Raw genomic sequence first — 12,574 nt, 5'->3', positions numbered from 1 at the left:
CTGTGAACACCAGATAAGGCCACTTTGAAGCTTCATGCGTTGTTGCTTTCTTTGCACTCTGAACAAAACCTGCATTTCTCATCATGATATTATAGATCATAAGCAATATGTTCCAGACTGTTCTTTAAGTATGGAACTGTTTTTCCCCCAGCTTATCTATCTTCCAGCCTTCTCTATCATCTTCCTTGGCTTTATTTCTCCCATAACTGTTATCTGTCTTGGCGGGATGTAACATTTGTGCACTTGTCTGTTTGCTCGTTGGTGCATTGGAACCTGGTCTGTTGAGGGCAAGGTCTTTGCTTTGCTCACTGTTGGAGCCTGTGACTCAGCTTGGCACCTCCTTACCCTGAGTGTTGGTTGAATGGATAAGTGTTGACTAAGTGAATGAGATATTCTTTGTCAGTCTCCTTGAGCCCCGATACTTAAAACATCTGACTGTTCCCCTGCTCCCTTGGCTATGCAGCCTATGAAAATTCTTTTGCTTTCAATTTAAAAGTCTTTTTTGGGGGGAGTGATTTCAATCTTACAATTAAAATATGATCTTTTCCTTATTAGATCCCTCCTATATGGTTTAAATTGAATAATTACAGGTGCTTTAAGATAGACTGGAAAAGAAAAATTTCAACTGATCTAGCTGATTTTAGTTCATACTAAAGGACTTCATCCTCGGCACAGGTGCTGGTTGGTTTCCCTGCTTTTGGCCAGTCATTTGATGAGCTGAAGAAAATGGAACACACATCTTTCAGAAGCATCCACAGAAAAAGTTCACAACATAATAAAATTTGGGTTTTCAAATGTATGACCAGTGCTCACGGTTGACCACTAAATCATTTAAAATATTTGAAGTCAAGTGTTTTCTAACAGTGAGAAGCTGTGCCTTCCGAATAAGGTCCCATGCTTGCATGAGCTGATATAGCCCGCCCCTCCCAAGCAGTCACAGTGCCTTCCAGCAGTGGTGTCCAGGTTTGGTTCAGCAGACTTTTGCTTTGCCTCTGTAGCTCCTGGGATGCTGCACATTCATGGAAACAGTGTGATGGGATGGCAGTTCTAGTTTTTCTCTTTCCTGTGTGTATTTGGTGCAGTCTCTCACATGTTGTGCTGGATCCTCACTCTGCTGTCCCTGGCAGTGAAAATGCTAGTAAATTCATATTACAAAATGAAGTAAAAACAGTTCTAAGAAAGAATGTGATTTCCTGAGTATAAAGTGTCTTGTAAAAGAAGGGAACCATGGGGACCTGTTATCCTGTGGCCCATCTCCTCGTATTTCAGGGTTTTTTACCCTGGTACATATTTCTTATTTTATTTTGTTACTTTAAATCAAATGAATTTTGTGTAACTATACATATACTCAAGTATTTAATGTTTCTTTTATGTAATTAAGTGGATATTACTATGTAGTGGAGACTTAGGTAAACTCTCTATTCATTGGAAAGATCTTGTGAGTGTATGATACTGATTTGTTTGTTCTAGATCCTTACACTTGCCTCTGAAGCGTGTAAAGAAGTGATCCTTCGGGTTCCCTCTGAACTACCTGCTGAGAAATTTGTTGGCCGAGGTAAAGAGCAGCTGCAATGTGTGATAATCCCTAGTGTGGTATGCTTTGTGAAAAGTTACTGTGATGGTTAGGACCACGAGAGATCCACGACCAGTAGTTAAAAGCGAACAGTGCAATCAATTCTAATACATGTTATAGCATATTTTTATTTAAGAATAGGATTACCCAAAAAAGGTAAGTAGATTAAGTTCAAATCATAACATATTTTTTGATATTTATATTACATGGGGGATATTGTATATGCTAAATATGTTTCTAAGCATTTGAAGAATAATATTGAAGTTATTTCTTGATTTTGTTCTTGGATTTTCATCATTAAAAGTTCTACGTCTTGCTTCATTTTGCTTCCACTTTCTTTTTAGGTGTGCTGGCCCTCAAACCCAAGCCAATGCATGTGCTGGGCAAACAGCCTACCCCGAGCTGCATCTGTAGCCCCTTGCACTGCCTTACACCAATCAGTTCCTTACTTATGTAACTTATGAAATAAGTGTGTCTGTGCATGTGTGCGCATACACAAGAACACACACAAAGGGCAAGAGATTTACCCCCTGACATCTTACTGGCCTCTCAGTTCATTATGGGACTTAGGTGTATAAGGAAAAATGAAATCAACCCAATGTGGCCCACAGTAGGTTAACTAGTTTACACTTGGTGTAGACTTCAGTAGTATTCAGTTTAATAACTACTGACTTTAATTCAGGTAGTATGTAGTCTCTAACAGCTAATTTTAGTTAAGAAAGAAAGCCCATTTTTAGTGTTGTATCAAATGTTCAAATACTAGAGTCCTCATGTCTCCTTTTCAGAAGAGATATCTCTTCAAACAGGTGTAATACAAGCATTAGAAACAATATGGATGTTTAGGGAGGATCTTAACCATAGCGTTTCATGTAGCATTGTAGCAGTACTAAATATAACAGTGTGAATGTGTTTTTCATGTTTTGCTCTTCTTGCACATGCATGCTGTATATACTTTTCAACGCTATGCTGCTCAGTTACTGCTGTGTGTATTTTCTCAGTGAACCTGAAGGCCTGCCTGAAATCGGCAAATCTCATTCATCTGAGTGATCCTGATTTTCAAGTCTTTGAAGATGGTTCTGTGTACACAACCAATTCTGTTGTTTTGTCTTCGGGCCAAAGAAGCTTTACAATATGGCTTTTCAACACGGACAGCCAAGAAGAAAGAGAGCTGTCTGTCCACTTAGAGGGCCCAGTAGAGGTAAATGAGATGACATGCTGGAGATGTAATGGCGCGGGCTCTTTGGGCTTGACTGACGCAACCAAGGAAGGTGTGGAAGCAGAGAGGACTTGTGGTTTGGGTGAGGGGAGAACAAAAGCCTCACCTGTGTTGAGTGAAGGAGGGTTGGTTGTGCAACACATGTCACTACAAGTTGTCATCGCTTTCATTTGGGATACGCTACCCTAAGAACTTGACATAGGACACAAAGGACACTTCAATTTTTGGAATGAATTTCCAAAAACAAGTTTGGAAACTACCACACCTTGACTAAATTCTTTTCCCTCATGCATATTAGTGTTAACAGGTTCTCTTGTTCTCGTCTTCTTGAAGAAATGAATTCAGCCAAATGACATAGGTAGATTAAGCAGCTGTTTATTTAGACAGCCAAGGCAAGGAAACAAACACCGAAAAGAGACAATGGATTGGGCTGCTCCAAGGCAGTCATCAGCCCAGTGAATTCTGGGATTTGGATCTTAAAGATTTATGAATATTTATGAGATGGGTGGCATACTCTGGGGGAAAGGTGATCCATTTTTGGTCAAGTTATGATGGACCACATATATTTTCAGGAGTTTTTCTTTCCATGATCCTCTAGGAAAGCCCACACAAAGAGTGTGTGGCGGGGTTCTGGGAGGGTGAAGCTACAATGTAAGCAATAACATGATGATGTCTGGATATGGAGGATGCAGACCCTTTGCTAGGGACCTGTGGGGCAGAATGGCTTTTGCCTTAGTTTCTAATATACCAAGAACAAAACTCAAGCTGTGCCTTCAAGGTGCTTAGCCTCAAAGGGCTTCTGACTATCAGGAGGCTCAGCCTCGTGGACACAGCTGCAGCTTTCCTGCTCTGCCTCATGGTTACCATCCTGCTGCCTTGTATCATTAGCATGGCTGGAGTCTTAGAAGACTGAGAACAAGGAGAAGGTTTGGACCACATTATGTGCCTGCCTATTGACTGTGACACCAAAGGTCAAGACAACCTCTCCTCAGTCCCTGGCCCTTATTCACTGAAACTGTCTGAACTCTGTCACCATATTTATTTCTTCGTTCTGACAGATGTCTGTTGGTCTCCTGGCTCTGGCTAGTTGCTGGTGAGTGGACTCTGGTTATGCTACATATGGGAGTGAAGCCATCCCTGTCATTCTCATTGCATCTCCTCCTCTTGCATTCTTGCATGGCAATGTGGCAGCAAGAATTTGCTTTCCAGTGTTGTATCTCTTCTTCTAGCCCATCTCTCTGCCTTCCGTATTTCCACCAAGGTGTTTTTTTTTTTAAAAGAGGATGGCTAGCATAACAGCAGCAACAACAACAGTCTTTGCCTTTATTCTTATTATGTCCTGAGTATTGAAGATTTGTTGATTTTGAAGCACTACCATGGGTTTACACCTTTCTACCCAACCTTCATGAGAAGAGACAACTATATCACATCAGCTCTAATGTCTGGATATGAAGTCGTCATGGACTTTTGCAATTAAGGTTTATCTTTCTCGTTTTCTAAATCAAGGTACTAAATAAAAGACTGCATGCAGAGAAAGTTCTCAGTCGTTCCAAGAGAAGATGGGCTCCTATCCCCTGTTCCATGATGGAGAATTCCTTGGGTCCCTTCCCACTTTTCCTTCAACAGGTATAGTTCACTTTGGCCGCTAAGATTCGTCATTTTTATTTAAAAAAATAATTAATGGCTATTTAAAAATAATTGTGTGAGGGCTGGGAATGTATCCCAGAATGCTTGCCTGCCATGCTCAGGACCTTGGTTGAATCCTTACTAATTAAAAAGATGTAAAATAGTGCATGTGACCATCTGAATGGAAAGTTTAAGTATCATGTTTCAAGATATATGTGTAAATAATTCTTAACAGTCAGTCATGTACACAGTTTTCAGCTTTAGTCATGCCAAAGCAATCTGTAAGAACTGGTAAGCTCACCATCAAGCACTCTAAAACATGTTTCTTTAATTTTTTACCAGTCAACAGGGTATCACACAGGTGGGACACAATCTATAAAGTCTAAAAATGTATGCCTCAATAAAGATTAAAATTGAGTTAGGATAAAGGCACGTGTGTGCATGCACACTCTCTCTCACACACAAATACATATGCATTTATATATATACACACATATACATACACACAAATATATACAGTCTAGATTTAAACGAGGACAAATGTGATGTTTGTCTTTGGAGTTTGTCTTATCCACTTAGACATCAAGCTGACTTTACCTTCCGTTCTCCCATGTCTACTCTCCCTGTGCTGGAATGACAGGCATAGGCCACCATACCTGGTGAAACCAGTTTTTAAAAGGCTTTGCCAAATACAGTTTAATCTCAGGAATTAACTAGAGTGGGCCGCCGACAATTGTTCACGCTCGTATTGCTGCATTTTCTAACGCAGAGAAATCTCAAGCACTTGGTTCATGTGTATAACATTCAGCTCTCACAATAGTCCTTGATTTAGAAGATAAGATTCTTCTAGAGGATTTTGCAAGTGTCTTGTTTTTTGAAAAAATTCAGTCATAATTCCTTATTCTATTGCTGCATTTTTCTAACACTGAATAAGACTGGGTACTATTGTTATTCTAGTAACTGGCAGTGGGATAGCATAAAATACCTGTGCAAATTCTGCTGAAATAAAGATATGTCTCATGCTTGTAATCTCTTCTCTCTAGATCCAATCTGATACAGCTCAAAACTACACCATATACTATTCCATCAGAGGCCCAGGAGTTGATAGAGAACCTCTAAACTTATTTTATGTGGAAAGAGATACGGGAAACCTGTATTGCACTGGTCCCGTGGATCGTGAGCAGTATGAGTCCTTTGAGGTAAGGTCTAAAAATCAAGTGTTGTATTAGCAGTTGTCGTAGTTTGGGTTTCTACTGCTGTGATGAAACACTGTGATCAAACAAGCTGGGAGGGAAAGGGTTTATTTGGTGTCTGTTTCCACACGATAGTCCATCATGGCAGGAAGTCAGGACAGGAGCTCAAACAGGACAAGAACCGGGAGGCAGGTGATGATGCAGAGACCATGGAGGGGTGCTGCTTACTGGCTTGCTCAACTTGGCTTGCTCAGCTTGCTTTCTTATAGGACCCAGGACACTGTCCCACCAAGATTGCTCCACCTACACTGGGCTGGGTCCCCCACCATCAATCATTATTTAAGAAAAGGCTCAAAGGTTTGCCCACAACCCGATCTTCTGGAGGCACTTTCTCAAACTGGGTTTCCCTCTTTCCAGAGGACTCTACTGTGTCAAGTTGACATAAACCCAGCCAGCATAGCAGTTATTACCCTTGGCCACTGTGTCTTTCACTCTTAATTTATCTACTTTTCTTTTATTCCCTGAGGTTTTCACTGGTGTTCTGGCTACAGTCAATGACAGAATTGACTTAAAACAAACAAATATTCAACGGAATAAATAAAATTCAGTTCTGTTAGGTTATTCCTGGTTTTATGATTTTTTTTCCCTCTTTTTCCTGTTTTCCAATGGAGCAAACTTTGTCTGCTCATTTGTCTGTTAGAGAAGCTCTTTGTGGAGTGGGGATGATGCAGGAGCTGAGGAATCTCAGCAGCTGGCTTAACTTCAGTGCTTTGCAGTGGGAGAGGTGATTACAGGGAGATTATTAGGGGCTGGGCAGCCCCTAATAAATCTCAGTCAGTCTTTCAGATGTTTCATGGATTTCCCCTGCGGGGTCCTCTTTCCCTCTGGGCCTGTTGGCCACCAGGTCCAGAGGGAAAAGAGGCAGAAGGGACAACAAACCTTTGTATGTGGCCCATGAGCATGAAGGGAGATAGCCCTCTGGGAGACAGATTTTGGTGAATCAGCTCAACTTTGTTCCAGAGTATAAGGAATGTATAGGACTGGGGAACCTGGAGACAAGCCCTAATTTGCATTAAGTGGCAAGCTCCTATTATAAGGCTTAGTGTGTGGCAGTAGGGTCCTATAGCAGAGCTCCTTAACAGAAGCCTTGAGCAGGAATCTGTGCCAAGGGTCAGAATAAAGATGAGCTACCATCTAGTTTAGAGATAAGCAGCTGGTTTAGAGACAGCTTTTAGAAAAAGTCAGTCCTCCAGACCCAGGGACATTCCAGGTAAGGGCAGGTAGAGAGCCTGAAACCTTTCTGTGGAGGGAGGGAGGGAGTTTCCATATTGCTGAGCTTAGAGAAAGCAGCCAGGCTGTGGCAGACTGCGATCTCTAACCAGCAAGCAATGTATTCCAACAGGAATCTGTGTTTTCCTCTAAAAACCTGACCTCATGCTGGCTTGATTTCCAAGCAGGACCTGCTCATTTTACTTATCTGATTTTTCGTTATTTTATACAATTTTTGATGAGTCATTCTTTATTCACGAGGAAAGCAAACTAACTGTATAGACACACAAACTATGAGTTTTGTGTTTAAGTTGGGGATTGCTACTGTGTGGCTTTCATAATGTTCTGCTGTGTCTACGACAGCTGTTATATAATGGTTATATCTGGAATATACATTATAAAATTATAAGGAATAGATTGTATGGGAGGGTGGTGCCCCCGAGTCCAGCCAGGACATACCCAGACCCCATATTCTCAGCACAAAAGAGATTTATTACTCCTGAGGGCCAATCATGGGAGGCGGTGGCAGACTCTGGATTGGGCAGAGGCACATAGCCAAGCAGCAGCAGCAAACAGCAAGCAGGTGGTTTTTGCAAGAGTGGGTGTTACAAAGAAGGGGGAGTCTGTGCTATGGTGATTGATAAATCCTGATTGGACAGGTTAGCCAGATAATAAATTCTGACTGTTCTGCCTCAGGAATGAGTCAGTGATCAAATAAGGAAATGGACTTTGACAGCTAGCTTTAAGAATGTAGCCTAATAGTTTTTAGCAAAGAAAAGAGAAAGTAGGAAGAGAGCAAGACATGTTGGCACTGTGTATGCCATGTTTGGACCTGTGTTTGCCATGCTCAGGCCTGCTAGTACCCTTCATACAGTATCTGTAGCCACACATGTGTTTTCTCCCTAGTTCCTGCTTTTCAAATAAAAACGTTTGGGGCCGGGCGGTGGTGGCGCACACCTTTAATCCCAGCACTCGGGAGGCAGAGGCAGGCGGATCTCTGTGAGTTCGAGGCCAGCCTGGTCTACCAAGGGAGTTCCAGGACAGGCTCCAAAGCTACAGAGAAACCCTGTCTCGAAAAACCAAAAAAAAAAAAACGTTTGGGGAAAATGTTATTTGTACATATAACCATGGTGGTACCTAAAATACTAACAGAAATTAAAATAATATCTCAGTTAATTGTGTCCAAACTTTGTAGTGTAAATTAAGAAATATCTAAAAGTTGTACTTAAAGTCTCTGTGTCTAAAATGGTCAGACAGAAAAAGAAATCAATATTTCTTGGTAAATAATAACAAATATTATACTTATGGATGACGTACAGCAGTGGTGAGGAATGAGAACTAAGCACATTAGTAGAGTAGATCAATATAAACATATTCTACTAACACGGAAATCCGGGTCTCTTTCCACCTCACCGTCATGGCTGCATCCTGAAGTAATAACAGTGGAAGGCCAGTGCTCCAAGCCTCAGTACTCTCCAGATGGAAGCATCATTTGAGGGGTTGTTGAGGGTATAACTCACTGGGGAAAGCATGCTTGACCTGTGTGAGGCCCTGAAATCTATCCCCAGGTCCACACAAAACAAAACATGGTTATTTTCTGTAGACGATTCACAGATGATTTTCTTTGGGTTACAGCTCCACAAAAAAATGACATGGAGGCTTATTATTAATTATGAAAGCTTGGTCTTAGTTTAAGCTTGTTTCTAACTAACTTATAACTTAATCCATTTCTATCAGTCTACATGCAGCGATGTGACTCATGGCTTTTGCCTCTCCTCCTGCATGTCCTGTTTCCTCTGTGTCATGTTGATGGCTCCCTTTGCTTCTTCTCTGAGACTTCTCTGTCCCCCGAAGCCCTACATAACCTTTTCCTGTCTCGCTATTGACTATTCTACTCTTTATTAAACCAATCAGAAGGCATCTTGGCAAAGACACATCTTCATAGTGAACCAAAAGATTATTCCACAACAACTTGACTTTTTCCCGATTTTCCTCTGTTCACAGCTGACGGCGTTTGCAACAACTCCAGATGGGTATACGCCTGAGTACCCGCTGACCCTCATCATTAAGATCGAGGACGAGAATGACAACCACCCGATTTTTACAAAGACAACATACAGTTTCACAGTTCTGGAAAACAGTGCAGTTGGTGAGTTCCTACACCAAGGATCCAGGGCAGCTTGGATGGACTTTGGTTTATAAACTGAAAGTCTCTGTGGCCACAGGAAAGCCCTCCACACTGGCGGCAAGAACATGGGTCCTGGGAGAAGGTTTCTTCTCCTTCACTAATTTCCTCATTTGGAAAGCTCCAATTTCTTAGTTTCTCATCTGGTAAATGGGTTGTCTGTAGACTAGATTATCAAACCGACTACGTGTATCCCATTGCCTCAAGAAACAAATGACTTGTCATTTCTATGAGTGGGCAATGAAATGTTTCTAAGGAGTCTATAAATGACATCATGCAGCACCTGGACACCTGTCTACTGAACTCCTAATGAGTAAACAGGATTCTGGGCATGATCAAGAGTCACTGAAAACACTACACAGAATTTCCCACTCTTGTTATCCTCAGGCCTGCATTGGTGAGATGTCAGGCTGAAGTTTTGGGTCTTACCCTAGAAAGACTTGACTGAACTGATTTTTAGAGAGAACTGGCTAATTCAAGTGCAGGCCTGCAAATGGCAAAAGAGATTAAGAATAATTAGAAAATATCAGTAGAAATTCAGAATTCACAGAGGAACAGTGTAGTCATTTATAGGAGCCCACATCAAAATACAGTGAAAATAAGTCCTGGGATCATCATTTCCAAAAATAGAACGTGAACGTATTTACAAGGAAGTGTTATTGTACGTAGATAGCAATTAACTTTTAAAAGCGGTGATCCTGGTCTGTAATAAGGTGCTTCGGAAGGGTTCTGAGCTCGGCAGAAAAGAGCGAAATAAGAGACACGGAGCACTTAAGGATTTGGAAAGTCAATGGCAGCTTTTCCTCCGCAGGCTCTGTCGTGGGAGAGGTCTGTGCGACTGACAGCGACGAGCCTGATACGATGCACACTAGGCTGAAGTACTCCATCCTAGAGCAGTCGCCCTCACCGCCCACTTTGTTTACCATGCATCCCACTACGGGTGTGATCACGACCACATCGTCTCAGCTGGACAGAGAGGTAACAAGTGCCAGTTGGAACAGCTGGATCAGAACAGCTGCATTTGTGTGGCTCTTCCGAGTGCACTGTCTCAGCTGGGCAGGGTGGTGACTGGGTTAGCGGGTAAATCTGGTGATTTAAGAGCACATATCTATTATCTCTAGTCATAAATATCTCAAAGTGAAAATACCCCAAAACATGAACTGTTTTGAGCAATGATTTGATGTCACAGATAGACAGTTCAACAACCAACCTCTCATGGACAGATTGCAGCTAAAACACAAGGCATGCTAAAACTATGGCGTAAAATTCCCTTTGAGCTTTGCTTGTCAGGCATGATTAGAAAACACAACAATTTCGTGTCTATTTGTGGGTCTGACACCGAGATATCCTATGTGGATTCAAGTGTTCTAAAATCTATAAACACCTGAAACACTTCTGGTCCCCAGACCCTTTAGATGAGGGATGCTTATGCCTGTCTATCTCAGAGCATTACCCGTTTGTGTGTTTCTGAAGTATGATCAGTTCCCAACTTTAGGAAATGTATCGTTTTTATTATGCAGAAGAAGGTCATTCAGTGGTTACTTAATGACATGCTAATTTAGAACACTGAGCTTATTCTCTCCTGACTTTTATCTTTTATGAAATCAAATTTTTCATAATAGTATATTTGTAGTATTAAATGAGGAAGTTTCAAAAAAAAGAGCAGACCTTCTCAAGTTGGGCAGAAATGTGTTGTCTACGGAGAAAGAATTATTTTAACACGGCTCTCTTCAGCACTCTTCTTTATGTCCTTCCCCCTTGCATAGGTAAAACTATCTACACACGTGTAGCCTCTGGCTTTCATCTCAACTAACTGCTCAGATTCTTACCTGTCTGGACATCTGAAATCCATCTTAGATGCAGTATATATAAGATGTGACTTGGCAGCAAACTCTCTTTCCCATATTTTCTTGGTAAAATGGCTTTAGTAAGTTCCCCTATTGATGATTTTTCTAATATCACCTTGGAGTCATGCTCTCAGACTGTGTTAGATGTCGTCCTTACATTCTAGTTTAAACTGCCCTAAGCATGTTAACATTCTCTATGAGAATATTTTGCATGTATGCTCTGTACTTGTGACTACCCTAAGGCAATTACTTAGTGCCAATAAACTATTGCATCCTCCAGCAAGTACTAGTCACCTAGATCCTTACAGCATTTTGGTGTGCTTATTTATCATCTATGATCTTTAATCTTGTAGAAGTACATGACTATTTGGTGTTACTTTGAATCTCAAAATTTCCAACAGGGGCTGGAGAGCTGGCTCATCACTTAGATCTTTCTGCACTTTCTTCTGGGACCTGGGTTCAGTTCCCAGCACTACACTGGGTAGCTCATAATTGCTTGTAACTTTAGTTCCAAGGCGTCTGACACCTTCTTCTGACTGTGCTGTACATACATGCACTCAGGCACATGCATAAAACTAAAATAAATAAAATAAAAATCTTTTAAAAAATGACTCTTTCTATTAAGATATATATTTTCTGACTTAGTACAAATTTCCAGATCTTGACAAATGGTTAAACAATATCAAGCTATCATGTGTACACTTCCCTTCATACCTTAATGGTTGAAACAGTTTATCCAAAGTTATCTTTGCCAACAAATGGTTGTTTTTATTGAAGTGATTTAACAAAATGTTTTCTAAATATTCTATGGACAGCTGCAGGTTCCTTTCGTGTGTAAATACTGCCCTTTGCAATAGAAACAGCAAGCAACCAAATGGCAGTAAAAAAAAAAATCATAATGGCTTGTTAAACTTCCAAACCAAACCTTTAAGTAAACACTTACGGGGTTGAGGAGAAGACTGGGCAATTAAGAGTACATACTCCTGTGTGTCGTGCCGGGAACCTTAACCCATATCAACTGTACCACCAACCCCAAGGGATTAATACTCTCTTTAGAAATCTCTGGTCACCCCTCTCCCCAAACACACACATGTACATGGTGACATATAATGAAAACAAATCTCAGAAAGTAAATGAATGTTCATGGCAGAAATGGTTATAAACATTGAACATACAAAGGAGTTTACCGGATAGTACTTGCCTGTAATTTGTTGATCTCAGTTTTCTAGCTTTCACTTGTTCAGCCTTCTTAAATGTTGCAGTTTCTCTTTCATCTGCACATAACACTAATCAACCTTGTAGGAGAGTAAAAGCCTTTTTTTTTTTTTTTTTGCTTTCTCATCAACTGACTCTTTCTGATAAATCTCAATGGGCCTTGATGCAAAGGAAACATGCTCTCCTCCTGGCAGACAGCAGCATTAGGTTTGTAAGGACAGTCAGGGGAAGTGAGCTGCAGACATAAGAAGAGGTTGTGCTGGAGGGGACTTTGGAGAGATGCATGTGAGTAGCATAGCTACTGGGTGAAGACAGGGAAGATCAACAGGGACTGAAGCCATGGCATGAACGTGGCTGGAGAGGAGAAGACCACTCATTTTAGTTATTACTCATTTGATGTACTTTGGAGGGACATAGAACCTTTTCTGCATTGCTACAGAATATTGAATG

The 12,574-nt window shown here is 41.1% G+C and overlaps 1 protein-coding gene across 1 annotated transcript in view; it reads left to right on the top strand.

The window, feature by feature from the left end:
- LOC101994793 (desmocollin-2) overlaps positions 1–12,574 on the top strand; it is a 39,602-nt gene that overhangs the window by 7,339 nt on the left and 19,689 nt on the right. The window contains exons 2-7 of the mRNA XM_005355798.3: positions 1,471–1,555; positions 2,572–2,771; positions 4,296–4,415; positions 5,459–5,614; positions 8,882–9,026; positions 9,874–10,040. Coding sequence (XP_005355855.1) covers positions 1,471–1,555; positions 2,572–2,771; positions 4,296–4,415; positions 5,459–5,614; positions 8,882–9,026; positions 9,874–10,040 — 873 coding nt within the window. The remainder of the gene's footprint in view (positions 1–1,470; positions 1,556–2,571; positions 2,772–4,295; positions 4,416–5,458; positions 5,615–8,881; positions 9,027–9,873; positions 10,041–12,574) is intronic.

Source organism: Microtus ochrogaster, chromosome 18 (assembly GCF_000317375.1).
Source record: "Microtus ochrogaster isolate Prairie Vole_2 chromosome 18, MicOch1.0, whole genome shotgun sequence".
Lineage (NCBI taxonomy): Eukaryota > Metazoa > Chordata > Mammalia > Rodentia > Cricetidae > Microtus > Microtus ochrogaster.
This window is presented reverse-complemented; position numbering and strand designations above follow the sequence as displayed.